This window comes from Euprymna scolopes, unplaced genomic scaffold, assembly GCF_053919585.1.
Source record: "Euprymna scolopes isolate OS-2025 unplaced genomic scaffold, ASM5391958v1 sca166, whole genome shotgun sequence".
In the NCBI taxonomy this organism is placed as follows: Eukaryota; Metazoa; Mollusca; class Cephalopoda; order Sepiida; family Sepiolidae; genus Euprymna; species Euprymna scolopes.
This window is the reverse complement of record NW_027633176.1, coordinates 40213-62550: the sequence shown is the minus strand read 5'-3', so window position 1 is coordinate 62550 and position 22338 is coordinate 40213. Positions and strand designations below refer to the sequence as shown.

Below are 22338 nucleotides of genomic sequence, written 5' to 3'. Positions count from 1 at the left end.
ATTACTTCTATAGGTTTTAAGGTATGCTGAAAACAAATATTGCATTTAAATTTCTGCAAATAAATAAGGATATTAAGCAATGTCGTGTCTTATGTTATCGCTGGTGGCCATCTTGATACATGCAAGCATGCAAATGCAACCCCGAGAAATTATGCACAAATGCGCATACCAAGATGGCCACCAGCAATAACGTAAGAAATGACATGGCTTAATATCTTGAAAGCTACTTATTTGGGGAAAATTTAAATGTGATATTCGTTTTCACCATACCCAAAAACTTTTAAAAGGTAGTCATTTTACAGAAAAATGTTAAGGTGGAAATAAGTTAAAAATTTACAAAATGCATCCCAATGAAATTCTTTATCAAACCGCCTAATTATTATCATTATTATTATTATTATTATTTAGATATCCTCAGTTTAAAAAAAAACAAACGGGTTTGTTTTACAGATTCGAAAAAATAGTCTTGACAATGAATTAAAAATAAATTCAAGTTTCACAATATCTTTTTTTATTTAATTGTTAGGTAAAAGTACAGAATAGTTAACAAAAAACACCCTTCCTTCCCCATGTTAAGAATGGGTTTCTAAATAATAACGTTATTATTTCACCATGGTAGCATAAGTGCACAAGTACCTTTTATTTGTTATGTATTTGTTTTTTTTGTTTTGTTGTTGTTTTTTTTTTTGACCACTAAAAAACACAATTCTACCTTAAGTACAAATAAGAAGTTAAACGCATGTATTTAGTACATTTTGTTGTTTTTTAACGCTTTTAGTGCACGTGTACTAAAAGCGTTAAAAACAACAAAATAGTATTGTTTGGAAATCAAATTTGAAAAACTTGAAAATAATTTTTTTAAATTGAGGAACTCAGAATAAAAAATGACTAGTCTAGTAAGACGAAAGCAGAAACGGTTTTCTATTTTTAAGAAATGCTTTAGTCAGCTCAGCGACCGTTTTTCCGTAAGCAAATTTGATTTCTATAAAAGATAACATTTGAAATAAAATTCTGCGCAATTAATAATTATCAAATATTCACATATTATATATGAAAATAATTCTGAAACTATTATCTATATGAAAATGAAGGACATATGCAGATTTATCGATCAATTTTTGAAATATTCTTTGTCAACTTTGCTCGGTCGTAACTTTGCTTCCTGTGGTCGAAAAATAAAAATTAAACACCAGTAGAGATGGACTTCTTTGTTTATATAGCCTGTAAAATTTCAGCCATATCCAATCAAATTTAACCCCGCGCATATGTCTCCAAACGTAACGTATAAAATGTAAACATTGAAAATAGTTTTGTTTTCATAATTTTTTACCGTTTTTCATTTTTAACTTGGAGCATAAAAACAGAATAAATTATCATCATTGGAATGCTTATTCTATTCTCTTTTCATCAATGTAATTCTTTTAAAAACTGACCAACAAATAAAAAAGATGTGACTTGTTGAAGCACATTAGGTATGTGATATTGCCGATGTCTACGAAAATACAGCATACGCTTGTAATGCTAAATAAATAGGCTGCTGCAAAGAAGGTAGGCTCCCTCTACCATGCTTGAAAAATTACTCACATCTGAAAGTATCCTATACTTCTACAAAGACACCATTCGCATATACCACGCATGGAGTGTTGTTGGTGCATATGGGCTAGTGCATCCACCACTAGTCTCTCCCTCTTAGACATTGTGCAAAAAAAGAGTCAAATCTGATAGGTTCCCAACTACCCAACCTCTGTCCCACCACTGCAACATTGCATTCCTGTGCTTGTTTTACAAGTACTTTAATGGAATGTGCCAAATCAACAAACATACTCTGGACCAACCCGATAAGCAGCAAAATTGCACCCTTTCCACTGTTGTGATCACTAGATGCCTTCTACTCTATTAGCGTTTTCCCTCGCTAGACGTTGAAATTCTCTCCCTGTTTTCTACTTTCCTGACTATACTGACATGCAGAAGTTTAAATGTAATGTGAACAAACATCTCACTACTCAACTCTCCACAATCCTCTGTTAGACATGATCCCAAATCATAACCCTATATAAGCAAGTGGCAATATGCCTTGTTTGAGGTAAATAAAGATTAAAAAACAGACAAGAAAATATTGTAGAATTTACTTACAGCAAAGGCATTGGATCATATCTCTAGATGCATAACAGGCAGCCCAGTGTAATGGTGTATTCTGATTCTCACTACTGTCTTTTAAATTGACATCCAAGCCAGATGCCAACAGCTGACATACACGACCCATGCTACAAAGACAGAAATAAAAAAATAAACAGTTCATGAAAAGAACTTATCAAGATACGTACTGCAAATGTCAATAACTAATTTATAAAAATAAATCCTTCACTATCATGTGTTTTCTTTCCATAGCTAACATTTAAAGTGAGTGCACTTCAAATTATGTAAAGTTTATTCTGCAAGCAAAGGAATGAGTGCGAGGCTTTCCTGGCTTGAGGTAGTTGCTAGTCTAACCACACTCGAGCTGTGATAGAGCAAAACAGTCTCTCTGCCAATGATTATAAATGCTCCCTATCTTGGGTTGAGTATATTGGGAGATGAAATGGCAAACTGCCACTAACAGATAATACAATGTTCTTTGTGTAAAAAAAATAAATAAAATAAAAAAAATGTAACTTGGGCATTTTGACAATGATTGATCACTACAATTTCACAGCAGCAGCCAAATAGTGTCATAGTTAAGTGTTGATTGTCACCTAGACGGTCAAGTAGCTATAGGTAATTACTAATCTAGACATACTGTAGTGCTGTCATACAGAAGAATGGTCTGTGGAGAGAGATAAATATGTACCTTATACTTCACAAGGAATAGACATTCATTTTCTTTTTTCATGTTAGAAAGGTTAGGGTTTTTTTTTGCAGCACCTGAATACAATTATTTCGGCCCATAGCTATATAATAATATAGTAATTTATAATAATATAGTAATATATATGAATATTATAGGTCATGAATTAAAATTTTATAAACTAGGCAGCTCATAAGCACAAAAAAAAAAAATACAATTTTTCAAAGTTCTCAATAAGCTAATAGACAGACACCCATCATCAACATTCTGGTATGCACTATTTTTTACTGCATACCCTCAACATTTGCTATGCATCTATTGGCAGAAAAATTTTATGGTTTTGTTAAGTACATTTGTCTTTATGTATCTCTGACTTTTGTTTGATTACAATCATTTTTGAACTGCTTATTTTAATCCATGCTGTATTTTGCCATTCCAGAAGTGGAATATATATATGTATATATATATATATATGTACTAGCAAAAGTACCCGTCGTTAACTGGGTTCAAAAACAGTCTACAGAAAATGGACTCTGATTTAGGAAAGTATGATAGATTATGAAAAGGAAGGGTTGTAAAGAGATAGCTTTGAACTTGGGGGTATCAAAACCAAAGCAAAATATGATGAAAGTAAAAATAAAATAGATAAACCCCATAATTTATTATACCATACCTGTTCACACTGAAACACTCATCACAATATTCTGTTGATCTGTATTAAAAAACCTTGTTAAACTTTGTGACATATTTCCATTCTATTTGAGGTCAGGTGTGAACGAACACCCCATAATTTTATTATACCATATTTTTTCAAACTAAAACATATTTATCAAAGTATACTTATGCAGATAGATATGAAAAGTTTTTATTAATGTTTGTGCCTATTTCCATTCTATGGAGGCCAGGCGTGAATGCAGACCCCACAATTTTATTATACCATCCCTATTTTAGTTAAAATATACTTATCAAAGTATTCTTATGTACATCTATATATCAAAAACACTTGTAAACGTTTTTTTAATTTTTTATTTCCATAATTTGCGGACCAGGTGCGAACGCAGACCCCACAATTTTAATGAACCACCGTTCTGCCAGATCAAACATACCCATTCCTGTATCTCGATACATATTCTATCATTATATGTAATCAGTTTTTTAAAATAGTCAACCATATAGGAGCCTATTCGTGACCAGACATACACAGACAGACAGACATTCAGTTTTATATTATATAAACAAACACCAAACAAAGAGAAAGTGTATGTTTTTCATAAGGAATTAGTGTGCCCAATTTTGTGTTTCCTTAATGCGAATAGTGGAAATTCACGGGAAAACTCTTAGGTATTAGTGAATAAACAAAGAAAACAGTTTAGTTATTTATATAATAGCAGACCGTAAAACTCATCAGTTATAATTGTTTATCATGAGATTTTACTATTCCTCTGTCATATGATACAAACAAACTGCGATATGCTAGTAGATTAACCTAATCAAAAGGAAAGGGAAACACAAAGAAAGCAAACTGCTAGGAGAATGGGTGAACAGACGCAGTGTCACATAGGGCAGGCGATAAACAAATAGGGAGAGAGTGGAAGAAAGTGAGAGAGGAGGGGGAGCAAGTAATGACGAGAATAAGTGAAAGAAGAATCCGTTTCATGTAGTGGATGAATAAATATAATAGCATATTTAATGGTTCAATGTAAGATCAGGAAAGATCAGAAATGCAAACTTAATATAGCTAATAACAAATAAATCTAGTGCATAAGGTTTTAAAAGAAACAAATGAACAAAATGGCGGCGTGTTTCTAAGGATCAAACCGTTCGTTTATTTGGAAGAAGTCTTAATGTCTGAATATGAGAATGTGTGCCAAGCAGCCAATTAGATGTGGCGGATTTTGGTAAGGGAGAAATTATTATATGGAAATAGGAACATGTATAATTTATGGTATGTGTATGTGTCAAATAGACAGTTAAGAGCAGATAAACCCAGCAGTAGGAATATGTAGATACGGTGACGATGTCTGGTGAAAGCAGTGGTAGTACAAAATAGGTAGAGAGTAAAATAGGAACTACTTCCTCTAAAGATGGTGAGATTGTGATCACGTCGCTCCTTGGAAAAAACCTAACATTTTATTATAACGCCTGTGGTTATAAAGTTACATAAGATAGTGGGTAATAGTATAGACTTAATAAATTTGCATGTGCCATCTGCTGTTGAAAAACTATAGTATTTTAAATCAGAGGGGAAAAGCTGCATCGTTTCTATTATATATATAGAAGGTTGATAACATTTTTGTGGAATTTTTAATTTGGATTTCAAATGCTGTATTGTCAAATAAGTTTTCAGTTTTACTTTATATATCATTTTAAAGAGCATTTTTCACTTTATCTAATCGTTTAAATTACAATCGTTTTAAAACAATTATGTTTTCTTTTCAGAATCTTGAATGCAAGATGGAAAAAAAAGCAAATTCGCACAATTTTCTTATTTCAATTCAAGCTCGGTCGAAAAGCTGCTGAAACAGCTCACGATATCAACAAAGTATTTGGCCCAGGAACTACTACTGAACACACAGCACAATGGTGGTTTAAGAAATTTTGTGGTGGCGACGAGAGTCTTGAAGATGAGGAGTGCAATGGTTGGTCATCGGATGTTGACAACTATCAATTAAGAGCCTTAATCAAAGCCAATCCACGCACAACTGTCTGTGAACAGGCTTCTGAATTAGACATAACATATACGATGATTTCCAACCACTTGAGAGAGAGTGGAAAGACAAAAAACTTGATAATTGAATGACAACTAAAAGAAATGCTGTTATCAAGTATTGTCTCCTCTTCTTTTATGCAACAAGAACAACCCATTTCTCGACCAGGTTGTGACTTGTGATGTAAAGTGGGTTCTTTACGACAACTGACAATGCTCAGCTCATTGGTTAGATACCGCTAAAGCTCCACAACACTTCCCAAAGCCAGAGCAGATTCCATGACTGGTCTCATGAATTACAGTTTTTTGAATGCAGGTAAAAATCATTACAGCGATGAAATACTATCAATAAATCGATGAAATGCATCAAATTTCAACAATAACACTCAGCATTAGTCAACAGAAAAGGCCCAATTCTCCTCCATGACAATGCCCAACTGCACGTAGCACCGACCCTGTAGAAGTTGAATGAATTGGGCTACGAAACTGCCTCATCCACCATACTTTCCAAATCTTTCACTTACCAACCACAACATCGACAATTTTCTGCGTTAGAAATGCTTAAAAAAATCTAAGCAATATCAAAAACGCCTTCAGCAACTTCACTTTTGACAGTACTGGCATAAATACACTTTTTTGTGTCAACAAAAGCGTGTTCATTCTGATCAATAAATTTTTGTTTGAGCCGAGATATATTCATTTGAATTTTAAAATTTAAAACCTTAAGGGCTTTATTGTCAACCTAATATATATATATATTACATATACACATATATACATCTTCTTTGTGTGTGCATGACCTTCCTACAGAGAGATTACATTTATTGTCCTACTGGACATAGGATCATGCATAACATCTTTTATCATTGTTACAATATGAACACAAGAGAATGATCAAATTTCATGATAAAATTCTTTTATTTAAAGTATTTTTTTTTTTTTTTACAACGTAGTCACCATTTATCAAGGCCCGTAAACCACTCAGGCATAAGGGTTGTGTGTACAGTATGTTAGTGTTGAAGATTTGATAAAGTGTCTTACTTAAGGAGGCGGTTCATCAGGAATTTGTTACATTGGACTTGAAGACATCCAAGTTGTAGTCAGGTGGGAAACGGGCAAACGGAACAGAGTTCCACAGGCGTGCACTTCTAAGAAAGAAGCTTTGTTCATGGAATCTACATTTTGATTTTGGCACAGATAAGGAGTGGGGAAAATTTTTGACAGTGGTTTCAGCTAAGTGGATGTTTATCGTGAAAAATTGGCGTGAGGGGACCAGAGATTAGAGTTCAGAAGAGCACCTGCCATGGTAGTAACGATAAAACAAAGACAGGCTCGCAACGTCTCTCCTGTGGGAGAGAGGTTGCAGGGAAGAGAAAAAGCATCACCCACTAGGCCACGAAGCCTATTTTGTACTCTGTCAAGGCAGGATAGGCTGTTTTTAGCAGCTCCTGCCCAGATGTGGCAGCAGTACTCCATCCTTGGATGTACTTGGCTTTTATATAGATAGAGAATTGCATCAGGGGTGAGATATCTTCTGGAGCGGTAGAAGGATCCTACCATTTTTCCAGCGACCTTGGCAACTGACTTGATGTACGTATTCCATTTCAGGTCAGGGGTAAAGGTCAAGCCCAGAAGCTTATCAAAACATGGAGCTTTCCCTAGACGAGAGCCACCCATTTTAATTGATGCCAGATGGGGATCAGAGTGTTGATGATGTAAAGATAGGAGTTTTGTATAAGTAAAGAATTGGAATTAAATATAATCTTCATAATAGCAGGTGTTTATATAATAGCATTACAAGCACATGCTGTATTTCCGTGGACATCAGCAATATTACATACCTAATGTGCTTCAACAAGTCATATCTTTTTTATTTGTGGGTCAATTTTTAAAAGAATTACATTGATGGAAAGAGAATAGAATAAGCATCCGAATGATGTTAATTTATTTTGCTTTTATGCTCCAAGTTAAAAATGAAAAAACAGTAAAAAATGACGACAGCAAAAAGGGAAACTTTTTTCAATGTTTACATTTCATACGTTACGTTTGGATACACATGCGCGGGGTTAAATTTGATTGGATATGGCTGAAATTTTACAGGTTATATAAACATAGAAGTCCATCTCTACTGAACTTTGATTTATATATTTTTGACTACAGGAAGCAAAGTTATGACCAAGCAAAGTTAATGAAGAATATTTCAAAATTGATAAGATAAATCGGTAGAAATCATCCATTTTCATACAGATAATAGTTTCAGAATTATTTTCATGTATATGTAAATATTTGATAATTATTAGTTGTGCAGAAATTTCTTTATAGAAATTCAAATCCGCTTAATAGGCAAATTGCTCGCTACGCACTTAATGCGTTGACCAGCACTGAGCTGCCTACAGTTAGCGCATTAACAAGTTTCATTTGTATTTTCTTAAAAGTGTTTTTTTCTGCTTTCATCTTACTAGACAACTCATTTTTTATTCTGAGTTTGTCAATTTAAAAAAATTATTTAAGTTTTTCAAATTTTATTTCCAAACAATAGTAAGCCAAAACTATTTTGTTGTTTTTAATGCTTTTAATACATGCATTTCTGTTATCATGGTATTTATAACTTATTTGTACTTAAGGTCGAATTGTTTTTTAGTGGTCAAAAAAAAAAAAAAAAAAAAAAATATATATATATATATATATAACAAATAAAAGGTACTTGTGCACTCTTGCTACCATGCTGAAATAACATCATTATTTAGAATCCCATTCTTAACATTGGGAGGGAAGGGTGTTTTGTTAACTATTCTATACTTTAACCTAACAATAAAAAAAAAGATATTGTGAAACTTGAATGTAACTTGAAAATATGATTTGAAAATTTAGCACAGTAACATAAGTGCATAAGCACCCAAATAAATATTACCAAAGGCAAGATAAGCTACTCTTCCACCTAGTTGGATAAGTTTCTAGTGTATTTAGTTAATGTTAAAATGTTCATTCATTTTGAAAAGTAAGTAGTGTCAAGCGTTACACAAGCATAAGAAAAATAGCCACGTGGTATCTCATGTCTTTGAAATCTCAACAATGACTTAAAAATATACAAAATACTGTTAGAAATGCAACCAATAAATGTCCTCATGACATTTATTGGGTGAATTTCTAATAGTATTTTGTATAATTTTTTATTTTTAACTCAAGACCATTTTCTTTGAATCTGTAAAACAAACCAGTTTTTTTTAATTGAGGATATGTAAAAAATAACAATAACAAAAATAATTGTGTCTTCACCTTTTTATATCGGAAAACTTTAAGATATGAAAAATATACATAACGTCTTTTTTCGTTTAAATATCTGTTTCATTTATAAAATAAAATATGTAATTGTACTTTTAATTAATAATTTCATTTTTTTTTGTTTTTAATATTTATTTAGATAAATTTTCAAACATTACCTTGGTGCGGTAAAATAACAGGACAGAAATCACAAAAAAGTGGGTGGGGGGGGTTAAAAACTCATTAGAATGAAATTCTCAACTAATTTTTAGGTATCAAATAAATGCATAAAAAAACATGTTTCAAGGATTAGGGTTTTAAAATAATGTCGGCTCTTGACACGTGTCCATTCTTGATGTTTTTAAAATCACTTTTAATAACAAAATATTTGGTTTCCAAATGTAAAAATTAGGCGGTTCAATAAAGAATTTCATTGTGATGCGTTTTGTAAATTTTTACCTTGTTTCCACAAGTTGTTTCTTTTCTCTTATACAAAATGTGTTTTGTTCTTTGTGGCAAACTCAATACCTACTAACAACACATTTTTCTTTAAAATGACTGCCTTCTAAGGTTTTTGGGTATGGTGAAAACAAATATCACATTTAAATTTTCCCCAAATAAGTAGCTTTCTGGATATTAAGTAATGTCATTTATTTTATTGCTAGTGGTCATCTTGGTATGCGCACGTTTGCGCATAGTTACTCGGGGTTGCATTTGCACACTCACCTGTACCAAAATGGCTACTAGTGATAACATAAGAAATTACATTGCTTAATATCCGAAAAACTAATTATTTGCAGAAAATTTAAATGCGATAGACGTTTTCAGCATACCTTAAAAGCTACAAAAGTAGTCATTTTAAAGAAAAATGTTAAGATGGAAACAAGGTAAAAATTTACCATTTTATTTCTTTGTTTACATAGTTGAATTTTCAGTAAAACAGAATTGAAATGATGAAAATTACCATCAACTAGTGAATATATAGTTGTTGCTTATCAGGATTTCTGATATCCTGGTATTGTGGAAGCTACATTGAGGATTCATGTAGAGTACGATTTATGGTGCACCTCAGAAAATAGGGGTATATTTTGGGCCAGATAGAGAGGATTTACAAAATTGAAAATTGGCCTGATCCCAAAATGCATAAGTTCTGGTCGACTATGAGAATTTCCATCTTTTACAGAAATTCCAAATCTATATGAAAAATTTTCTTAAATTTATTTCTAAGATTAATTCATATCCACTCAATTTTTTCTTTTCTTTGAGGGGAGTAGTAAATACCGGCCACGAATGCTCTTTAGGCATTCAATGGCTACACCCCAGATTAAGCTCTCCTTTGGTCAGGAGGCAGGAAAATGCCTGTTCTCAATAAAGCTATATTTAAATACCATTATAATACTTAGTTTTGTTCATGAATAGACACCCACTGTATGATACCATGCGCAAGTTTAAAAGAAATTGAAATTTGTACATCTTAATTTATAATTCATGGTTTATGGTAAAGAGATACATCAGATTTGACTGCATAATCAGAAAGAGAAAATGGTGGGGAAATTACTGAATTTCTTGAAATGTTGAGGTCTGTAATTTGGCCCAATTTTTTTAAAGAAAAATGTCCACGGAAAAGCATAAATTTTGGCACTTAAAATTTTCATAACTTTTGAACTACTGATGGTATTTGCATAATTCAAACGGTTTTAAGCACAGCTGTTTTTGTACAAGTTGATAACAATTATCTAAAAAGAAAAATATCAACTTGTAATGCTATAATAAGAAAAAATAAAGCTTTTCACTATGTGTGGCATCTCTAGAAATTAATAAGATAGGAATGATGTTAACGAGCCTCATCAAGGCAGCCAAGGAAAATTAAATAAAAAATATTAACAGATGGGAAGAACAACTAGTAATTCATGTGACTGACTGTTAAATTCTAACCTCATTTTTTTGTAGTGTCAAGCAGAAGAATTCTATTCTTAACAATTATGACATACTGTTTTGATTAGTTAGTCTGGAACAAAGTTTTCTTTTCCTTAACTCTAAGAAAACATCCATATATTTAGTGCAAAATAATTATTAACCGAGAGAATTGTGTTGGAAGATGTAAAAGGCTTGATCTAAAAAAATAAATTTATAAAACATTCAACTGGTGCAGTCAAATTAACTGCCAGTGGAAAAATCACACACACACACACACACACACACACACACAGGGGAAAAAGACAGAATTAAATGTAAGTGGCACTGTCATTCTAGAACCGTTCGAAGATAACATAATTATGTTCTTATGTTTCACAGAAAATCAAGTTGTTTCTTTTCTCTTATACAAAATGTGTTTTGTTCTTTGTGGCAAACTCAATACCTACTACAACACAATTAATTGGATACAATTAATACATAAAAGATGTGCACAGCTGCCATTTTGATTTAAAGTCTTACAGATGGACACAGATGTTATTTTGAACCAAGGTCTCACATATAGGCACAGATGCCATCTTTAACGATGGACCCACGGATGAGCACAGATGCCATTTCGAACCAAATTGGCACGGATTGGCACATATGCCATTTTGAACCAATGAGTCACAGATTGGCAGAGATGCCATTTTTCATTAAAGTCTCACAGATGGGCAAAGCTGCCATTTTGAACCTAGGTGTCATGGATTAGCAGAGATGCCATTCTGAACCAAAGTGTCATGGATTGGCAGAGATGCCATTTAGAACCCAAGTGTCATGGATTGGCAGAGATGCCATTTAGAACCCAAGTGTCATGGATTGGCAGAGATGCCATTTAGAACCCAAGTGTCATGGATTGGCAGAGATGCCATTTAGAACCCAAGTGTCATGGATTGGCAGAGATGCCATTTAGAACCCAAGTGTCATGGATTGGCAGAGATGCCATTTAGAACCCAAGTGTTATGGATTGGCAGAGATTCCATTCTGAACCAAAGTCTCACAGATGTGCACAGATGCCATTTTGAACGAAAGCCTCACAGATGGGCAGAGATGCTATTTCTAAACTAAGTGTCACTGCGTTTCAGTGATGCTATTTTGAACACAAGTGTCACGGATGAACAGAGATTCTATTTTTAACCTAAACATCATTGGACCTCTTATTTGTGAACTTCTAATAGAGATATTCTGACTCTTCATACATAAGGTTTTTCTCATTCCATCTGCATGTTTAGCAATAAAATTGCTCTTTAAAACCAAAATATGACAAACTGAACATTATCTAGAGATGCATGAATGCATTAAAAAATAAAACCATCCATAGAAATTAAATAAAATAGAAGATAGAAAATTTAAGAAATTAATTATGGAAAAAAAATAATAATGTAGGAGTTTAAGAACAATCTTGTAAATGATATGAAATGATGGAAGTAATGCTTTAAATATAATAATCACAATGTAGTTCAAGAGTGAAAGTTTTACATGTGGTTTAGTTGCAGTTTTCATTATGAGAAAAATATGAAATTTTATCATTACTTTTAGATGTTATAGACAACTTTTGCAAACATACAAATGTATTTTTAATTCTGAAAGAAAAATGGCTCATCTACGAGACAAATTTATTGTAAAATCAAAGCAAAACATGACCATTGTTTTTAATAAATATCTGAATACTAAAAGAAGTAGATGTTAAGTGTTGTTTAAAGAGAGAAACAAAAAAAAATCATCTCTGAACCCACATACACACTTTCTCATTATAAATATATAAAACAATTTTTCATTGCTCAAATATGTTCTGATTATTTTGAATAGAATATTAATCATAACTATTTAATTCAAGTGAACTTGTTGGAAAAATAAGTAGAAATCTACGAGTAATTTGATTGAAAAGATTAGAAATTAACATATGCAAGAATGACATTTGCTGAGTGGCTTTTCTTTAAATAATAGAACACAAAAAGTTCAAAAGTTATTGAATTGTTGTCATTTTTATTATAATAAGTCAGATGTGAAGAATATATATTTGGGTTAGATATTGAGTTTTGTTAACTTAGTGATACCTTTGGAGCACAAAGAAGAGCTAATATGATTGTAAGAGTTAAGAATGGATAGAAGTTCAGGGAATTTCTATCATTACTAATTAGCAGAGCATTATTATTGTTAACCAAAAAAGTTTATCGGGTACGTGTATTCTGTGTGATATTATATTGAAGTGAAACCAGACTACTGATGTTTAAGAGTATGTTTAACATAAAGGCAAGTGATACGAGAATAATGCAATGGATGTGTAGTGTAAATCTTAAAGACAAGTTTAGATCTGATAACGTCAGAGAAAGATTAAATATGGACAGTATTGAAAGAATGGATGAGTTCTTGAGTTAATAGATGTAGAACAGTTGAGGTAGCAAAAGAATGAAAGCCACAGAAAATATGGTTGGTTTGGAAATGAAAACTGATGATCATCATTACCATGATGATTTTTTCTTTACCAAATGAATTTAAAGTACCTCAGAATGAACAACAAACAAGATTTTTACAGTGAAAAATCCAATATTTAAAAGTATATATTTTTAAATACAATATATTTTTAAATATTAAAAAAATATAAATTTTTGTAAAACATTTCTGCACAAAATACTTTTATTTATATGCTGGTTGTTTGCTTGTTTCATTTATTTAAATTTTGCTTAAGTAAAGTTTTGTAAATATAATTTTTTTTATTTTAATAAATGTGCATATAACAAAACATGTTTGTAAATAAAACTATGTATTTTTTAAGCTATTAGTAAAACTTTTTGTAAATAAAACCCTTTTATTAATAAAAACAATATGTGAAGGCAAAGTTAATATTGTTTAGTTTATAATTAAATCAAAAGTAAAATAAAAAGAAAAAGTGTTAAAAAAAATGTGTCCTTTTGGTTATTGCACATTTTGGGCTGCTTCAAATCCAACTTATTCAATGATTTTTATTTATTTTTTTTTTTTTTTTCAAACATTGACAATTATTGTGGAATTCTACTTCTCCATACAATCTATGATAGATTTCATTCAAAACTGACCATACATATTGAGATACAGTGTTTACTATCTACACAAATAGTGTTTAACAGTGTAAATGAGATTCTACCGTATGTAATTATTTAAAAAAAAGTTTTAATAAATAATAGTTCAATTAAAATAAAACAATGAAATTAAAAACTACTAATATTGAACAATTATTTATCAAAACTTTAAAATAATTACATAAAGTTCACTGAGAACAGTTTTTATGAGAAAGCGGTAATTTTTTTCAGGTTGACAAGAAAGTTCCTGTAGTTTTAACTTTTAAATGCAGATGAACATATCTCAACTCAAACAAAAATTAATTAATCAAAATAAGCACCATCTGAATCAATGCATTTTTGCCAACGCAAAAAAAGTTTATTTATGTCAGTAATGTAAAAATCTTGTGTTCTAGTGGCGATGAAGTTACTAAAGGCGTTTTTGATATTGCTTAAGTTTTTTAAGCATTTCTCACACAAAAAGTTGTTGAGACACTTGAAAAAGTGATAGTCGGTAAGTGTGAGGTCTGGAGAGTACGGCAGATGAGGCAGAGTTTTGTAGCCTAATTCGTTCAACTTCTACAGGGTTGGTTTAGCAACATGCGGGTGAGTATTGTCGTGGAGGAGAATTGGGCCTTTTCTGCTTTATTGCTGAGTGTTGTTGTTGAAGTTTCTGAAGCATTTACTCAATTTGCTGAGAGCACTTCATCACTAATGGTTTCACATGCATTCAAAAAACTGTAATTCATGAGACCAGTCATGGAATCTGTCAGCATGAGACCAATTGCAGACCATAACACGGTCAGCATGACATTCTTTTAATGCAACTCTGGCTTCAGGAAGTGTTATGAAGCTTCGTTGGCATCTAACCACTGAGCTGGGCATTGTTAGTTGTCATAAAGAACTCGCTTTACATCACAAGTCACAACCTGGTCGAGAAATGGGTTGTTCTTGTTACGTAAAAGAGGAGAAGACAAAACTTCACAACGGCGTTTCTTTTAGTTGTCATTCAATTCGTGAGGCACTCATTTATTAAGTTTTTTTGTCTTTGCAATTGCTCTCAAGTAGTTGGAAATCGTTGTATACATTATGTCTATTTCAGAAGCAAGTTGTCAGACAGTTGTGTGTCAATTGGCTTTGATTAAGGCTCTTAATTGACAGTTATCAACATCTCATGGCCGACCACTATGCTCATCTTCAAGACTCATCACCACCAAATTTTTTAAACCACCATTGTGCTGTGCATTAAGTAATGGTTCGTGGGCCAAATGCTTTGTTCATATTGTGAGTTGTTTCAGCAGCTTTTCGACCTAGCTTGAATTAAAATAAGAAAATTGTGTGAATTTGCTTTTTTCTGTCTTGTATTCAATGTTTTGAAACAATTGTAATTTAAACGATTAGATAGAGTGAAAAACACTCTTTATCATGATATATAAAGTAAAGGTATTATACGGAAAACTTATTTGAAATCAAAATTAAAAATTCCGCAAGAGCTTTTTTGTCAACCTAATATATTAACGAGTCATCAAAAAGTCAATCACGGATAAGGTTAATGAGATTGTCATTTAGATGATGGACAAAATGAGAATTGGAAGCAATGGATGGAAAAAGCAGAATTTGTTTATTTAAGAACACGGTTTGACAAGTATTTGCTGACACTGGACTTGAAGATTACCATGTAGTCAGCAAAAAATCTGTTGCGTAATATTGCATTCTACAGATGGCAAATAAAAAGTATCCTTTTTTATGTATTCACAAAATGAAATATTTGCAAAGTGAAAATAAGATAAAAATAATTTTATAATGAATCAGACAACGAATACATAGAAAAGTAAAGACTCACTTTGAATGAGCTGTTGCCTGTAATAATTCTTCATTGAAGACGGTTCTCACTTTCTCTAATTTAGCCAAATCTAATGGAATTTTTTGCTTGTTGTTATGTACTCCTGGATCAGCACCAGCAGACAATAGTGTACGCACAATGTCTGCTTCACCCAGCTGCAAGAATCAAAAACAGAAATAGTTAAAATTGTGTGACAAAATAAAGATTAACACATTAAAAAAATTATTTTTAAGTTAAGCTTCCATTTGTGGGTTTTAAAATGTTTGAAGATTAGAGAATCAGCCTAATTTTGTATCTTAATGTTTCTGAATTTTTCAGATAATTGATTTAAATTATTTAAACTGCTGTTCTCATATTGAGTGTTATTCGCACAATGTTTCAGGTCATGTAACCTTCAACTTTCTTCAACTGCATCTTGTCAAACTAGGAATCTTTCTGTCAATCTTGGGAATCCACATGGAACTCTTTAATGCAGATTCCAGAGTTATTCAAAAAGATTCCCAAGTTCAAGAAGATACATTTGAAGGAGGTTGGAGGTTATGCCAGTCAAAATGTTGTGCAAATAACACCCAAGGCAAAAACAGTAATTTGAATGATCCAAATAATCCTTTTAACAATGATTTGAAACTCATTAAAATCTGAAAATAAAGATATTTGGTGAGGGTGATCATGCCCCTCCAAGGATCCTTACAACATTTAATGAGGTTGTAGCTATAAAGTAAACATTCAAAAAGCATCAAATGCATTGGAATATAATAAAAACAATGTGAAAATACAATTTACATAACTTACATGCTTAGAAAAGTGTTAATTTTGTGGAGTTAGGGCTTCTATTGGGAGGTCTTAAAAATATCAAAATTTCAATCCTTGAAAAGTCTTTAAAAAATTAACATTTGTTTTACAATTTAACTATAAATCACATTCAAAGAGATAAAGAATTCCATATGGAGTTTTATGCTGGGTCAAGATGACTTCATACAAAAAAAAGATAATGATAATCTACATTTATAAATGATCCTTTTTAGAAAATTCCAAGTTTCTAGGTTTTATATCAGAAAAAAGAGTTAGCAGACAAACATCTTTTATATGAATACAGATTAAGTTTTCTAACCGCAAGATCATTCTTCCTTATAACAAAATAGATGTTTCATTCATGATATTTACAGTCATCCACAAAAAAAAAAAACAATAAATAAAAACACATTTTTGTTTTTAAACTATACATCATTTTGAAACTACAATCGAAATAATGGAGTTCAGTAAACTCCATCTTTTCATATGGGTTGTTAACATGTACATACACCACCACTACACACATTGGAATGCTGGAGGATTGGCCTACCTTCCACCTACATACAGCACCTTAGAAGTTTTAAATGGTCACCTATCTGGTATTGGTCAGGCTCAGCATTGCTTAACTTCGGTGATCTGACGAAAACCGGTCTGTCAACATGATTGTGTCACACACATCACAAAACTATACAAGAATGTTTGACCTAAGAGAAACTATCATGGACTATGAAATTGCTTATGTCAATTTCAATCCAATCAACCATTGTAGTCATTTACACACTAAATGTTGTAAAAGGTATAACTCTACAATTTCTCCCCAGCAATAGATAAAATAGCAACTTGTCTTTAATTGTGCACAATGAATCGATTACAACCGGTATTGTTATATTATTATGATTTTTCTATGGAGGAGGACTTCTTTGCTTCTTCTGCTGGTTGGGACTTATCTAGAGTGAATTTGTTTTTGTAAACATTTCATCTTCAGATGAGGAAGGCAACATTTTTTTGTCTGTTACCTCTGAACTAATTTTCATTATATAAAACAATACACATTTTAAACTCAATTTAAATTCAATTATGATTCAATTTTCCAAATCTCATTTTTTACATTTGACCTTTAAAACAATTTTTTTTTTTCAACAATCTTTATCTTGTCTGCGCATTATCCAAGTTTGACACAAGACAAAGCCACATTCTAACATTATACGTTGGCATTAAATAACCAGAAAAATTGGCTGATTTGACATTATAAAGACATGCTTGTGTAGTCAGAGGTTTTGGAAGAAGTTAGAGTCAAACTCATGAGAATACTATAAATCAAAGTCAGATGTTTTAATCTCCAAAAAATGAGAGTCTAAATATTGAAAGATTTTAAAATAAGAAGTTGAAGTCAGAAATTTTGGAATAGTCCGAGTCAGATCTTATGCATTGAGACTTCACAACTCTGGTTAAAGAGTCAAATCATACCCACACACTATCCATTTCATCAAATAAAGAAATTGTACAAAGTCTCACCATTGTAGCTAGATGAAGAAGAGTACCCTCTTCAGAACAATGCTCATTTAAAACCATTGGTAATTCATTTATTTCCCCACCTGAAAAATAAAACATGAAATGCTTATTTGCAAAATGAAAAATAAAAAATCATGAAAATAAATCATTAAAAACAGTTTACATTTTTGTGTCAACACAAACTTTAAACTGTTTTAAATTCTTAAAAATGTATTCCAAGATATTAATTACATGTGTTTATTAAAAGAAAGCTTATGTGTTTGCTTTATTTTATGAATTCAAGGTTTTGGTCTATCATGTCTACTTTTTTTCTTTCATCTCACTCAACTATAATTAGGTATCACGAACCAAACTAGTTTTGTGTGCAAAAACACATAAATAGGTAAATTCCCTTCAATTTCAATTTGATATCATATTTGGGGAGTTATTTTGATAAAACTTGGATCCAAATAAAATTTAACATTTTTCTCTTTATAAATCTACAATTCTTTCTCTCATCATAAATAAATTTGTTTTGTTTTTTCAGACTACAAGATAGGGGATTATTTTTGGAAATGAGTGATTTCTATATGAACAAAATGGCAATGTTTTTCACATTTTAGCTTTTATAAACTAATTTTATTAAAACAAACATAATTCATTCCTTGATGAAAAAAATAACTATGAATTATTGTTGTGGGGTACAAATCACCCCTATTTGAGAACTAAGTGATCAACCAGTCCTATGAATACTTTCAGAGACTAAATGGAGACATTCATACCATGTTTAACCGCATGCTACGAACACGTTCCTCTCATACCACTTTAGTGGCTCCTGTATTCTTTATGATAAATACATATATTTTATACACTTTACACTACTTGTGGTTTCTTTCATTTGTGACCTCTAGCACGGGTCTACAACAACTGGCTGACGAGGACAATTTAAGAATTTCCCGGATCAATCTACAATAATTGCTAACAACAACTGAACGATGAATATTCGGGCAACAAATTCATTCTAAAAAAAAAAAAAAAAAAAAGGCTATTAGAAAACAGCATTTGACGACCAAAAGGGTTCAAGAAAAAAGAACATGCAGATATTCAAAATAATTTTTTCCTACACTCAGGGGAAATTCAAAACTTCAAGAGTATTTATTTTTCAAAAGTTTGGTGAAGAACGGGAAAAACTACTTGTCTATGTTATGAAAAAAAACCCCAACATTTGAGCATAAAAATCCACAAACATGGGATGAAGAGGACTTCAAAAAAGGACAATTCTTGCAGAAAAAAGGATTTTACAAAGACGTTGTCAAAAGCCATCTTGCTGTTAAAAAAGCTAATAAAAGCGTAGACTACAAGTTGAAACAGAACTCAGACAAATTGCATGAAGAATTATTACTACTGAATTAACGAGATCAAGTTTTCAGTAAGTACAAAAAAAAAGAATACTTTTTTATAGGGATGGAAAAAAGTTATGTTGAAAAAAAAGCTTTTTCGTTCTAAAAAGCAGGTCTTGCTAATACATTGTATAGTTAAAAGGCGTTAATGTTGGGAAAAGAAAAAGAAAAATCCTGCAAAAGTAAATGATAGCATATTTTATTTTATTGGCTAAAGCGAGTATTCACACATACAAAAAAAAAAAAAATTCGGATTTTAATCCAATTGAAATTTTCACTGGTCGACGGGTCTGCACATCGAAGAAGAAAACAAAAACGATTTCGCTAAGCACGCCAAAGTGTTAATGAAAAAAGGACATTCTTTTTCCCACAGAAATCGAAAGGAATAGCCAATAGTAAATAAATGCTATAAACTCTTTTTCACAGATAAGTAACTTTTTCTTTTTAAGAAAAGAGAAAAAAATGTGTAGGATCAACAAGGAATTGAACGCAGTACCTACATGTTATGAAAATTGAAAAATGACAAACAGAATTTACTGCTTTCTGTATAAATGCAAATGCAGAATTATTTTCTCAGAAAAAATGCCACACGAGGGAATAAATATATGAAAAAAATATTTGTTAAATAACCAGGTACGAATTTTGTAAGTTTTTTTTTCTATGGAGTTGGTACTATAGGAAAAGTAAATCAACGAATTGGGTTGTTTCTGAGAAAACTCATTTTGTCATATGAAGTAATTCCATACCGCCCCCGCCCCAAAAAGGACGATTTTGCAAAACAAATTTTGGAAATGGTGAAATTCCAAAGTCAACAATTAGAACTTGAAAAAAGGTTCAGAGAAGAACAATTGGCAATGCAGAAACAAAACGACGAAATGCAACTGACAATAAAAAAACAGATGAAGAGAAACAGTTAAATTTAATGAAATATCTCAAAGAAAAACAAAAAAGAGAAAAGAAATGAACGAACAAATATTGGAATTAAAAAAATGACATTTAGAGCAACAAAACCAGTCGGATAAAAAAAATGGATTTGGGAACGCAAGTTTGAGTGAATAAGGACAATGGAGAGGAAACCAGCACGGCTTTTTCCTAAAATGTGATCTGGTCAGCTATTGATACATTTCACTATGCTCCTGAGGAAGACCTAACGTTTGAGGCATATTTCAGAAGATTTGAAGACCTCTTTTAAGATTGATTGCAGTGCATGGACTGAGCAAAAGAAGGTTCGTTTATTACTACGGAAGTTAGGTACGTCCGAACATAACAAATTTGTGGACTTTATTTTACTAAGGAAAACGAACAAATTGTCGTTTGATGAGGTAGTCAAACTATTAATGGAGTTTTACTGTCCAAAAAGAAGCCTTTTTCATAAAAGATGGAAATACAATTTTCCAACAGGTAATTGATACTTTGCTAAGCGATTTGGATTTCGCAATAGGCTATCTGGATGATATTCTTATGCGTAGTCAAAATGTTGAACAAAATAGAGATCATGTATTTCAAGTTTTTGATAGAATAAAAGAATACGGCTTCACATTGGAGGAAGCAAAATGCAAATTTTTTTTTAAACGAATTAAATACCTGGGTCATATCATAGATAAGGCCGGGAGGAAACCCGATCCAGACAGGTCCACAGCTATAAAAGACATGCCAGAACCTCATTGCAAAGTTTTTTAGGGCTCGCGAACTATTATCAAACGTTCATTAAGAACATGCATGAATTACATGTGCCATAGAATGTAATATTAAAAAAGGACAAAAAATGGGACTGGATGCCTGAGCGCCAGGCAGCGTTTAAGAAATTAAAAGAGGTATTGACATCAGATGTATCCCCGACTCATTTCAATCTGAAACAAGAGATTATTGTCCCAACTGATGCAAGTTCTTATGGGATCGAAACGTGCATTCTACACAAGATGTCTGATGGGTCCACTAAGCCGATCGCCCATGCGTCAAGAACTTTACTTCCTGCCAAGAAGAATTACTCCCAAATTGAAAAGGAAGCCCTGAGAATCATATTCGGTGTTACAAAATTCCACCGATTTTTACAGTCGTAAATTTAAATTACAAACTGACCATAAGCCGCTTATAACCATCTTTGGCTCTAAAAAAGGTCTGCCAACTTACACAGCCAACAGACTGCAAAGATGGGGGACCATTCTACTGAATTACGATTTCAATATGGAATTTCTTACATCTGCGAAGTTAAGTCACGCAGACGGATTGTCGCAATTAATCCCGAAATCAAGGGAACTACTGGAAGACACAGTAATAGCATCACTACAAAGTGAAAAGGACTATACGCAAATACTATTCAATATGATCAAGCAACTACCAGTCACTTTGGAAGATATAATAAGGGAGGCTGAAGAAGATAGTTTCATCAAAGAGATAAAACAAAAAATTCAATCGTCAGTGGAAGCTTATTCTATGTGCAATGAGGTACTGTTATACCGAGAAAGAGTACGGGGCACCCAGTGGCTACGCGACTGAAGAACCTCATAAGGTCCTATGTTTACTAGAAGAGTATGGACACTGATATAGAAGCACGATAAAGTCGTGTAAGGGATGCGCATTGGTTGCAAAAGTGTCCCCAATACAATTTAGCCCGTGGCCTAAAGTGGACCACCCATGGCAAAGAATACACATAGATTACGCAGGTGCACTGGATGAAAACTATTATTTAATAGTGGTAGGCAGTTTTTCAAAATGGCCTGAGGTATTTCGATGTAAAAGTCCGACTGATTTTACAATCAGTGCTCTTCATGAATTGTACGCTATGTTTGGTGTGGTTGATTGTCTAGTGTCAGACAATGGCACACAATTCACTTCAGCAGATTTTAAAAGCTTCTGCGAGGATTTCCAGGTTAACCATATAACGATGCCAACCTATCATTCCCGATCGAACGGTCAGGCAGAGAGGTTTGTAGACATGCTGAAAAGAGCCCTGAAGAAGGCTAAAGGAACGCCCTCAGAAAAGGCGCTACAACAGTTTTTACAAGTTTACCGAATTACGCCAAATGAAA

General features: G+C 32.3%; 1 protein-coding gene across 1 annotated transcript; it reads right to left on the bottom strand.

The window, feature by feature from the left end:
* Positions 1-2124: 2124 nt before the first annotated feature.
* Positions 2125-18016, bottom strand: LOC145273791 (neurogenic locus notch homolog protein 3-like). The gene is made up of 3 exons (XM_080127128.1): positions 17934-18016; positions 15627-15781; positions 2125-2264 (listed from the first exon to the last, which is right to left on the bottom strand). Exons 1-3 carry the CDS (start codon positions 17988-17990, stop codon positions 2126-2128), a joined length of 351 nt encoding a protein of 116 aa, XP_079983254.1. The 5' UTR covers positions 17991-18016; the 3' UTR covers position 2125.
* Between the last annotated feature and the right edge of the window lie 4322 nt (positions 18017-22338).

Bases quoted from the DNA above. Each gene is read 5' to 3' on its own strand.
- LOC145273791 (XM_080127128.1), bottom strand. From the start codon at position 17,990: ATGGTTTTAAATGAGCATTGTTCTGAAGAGGGTACTCTTCTTCATCTA. The intron at 15,782-17,933 runs GTGAGACTTTGT...TGATTCTTGCAG, and splicing joins TTCTTCATCTAGCTACAATG to CTGGGTGAAGCAGACATTGT. The intron at 2,265-15,626 runs GTGAGTCTTTAC...CTGTCTTTGTAG, and splicing joins CAGGCAACAGCTCATTCAAA to CATGGGTCGTGTATGTCAGC.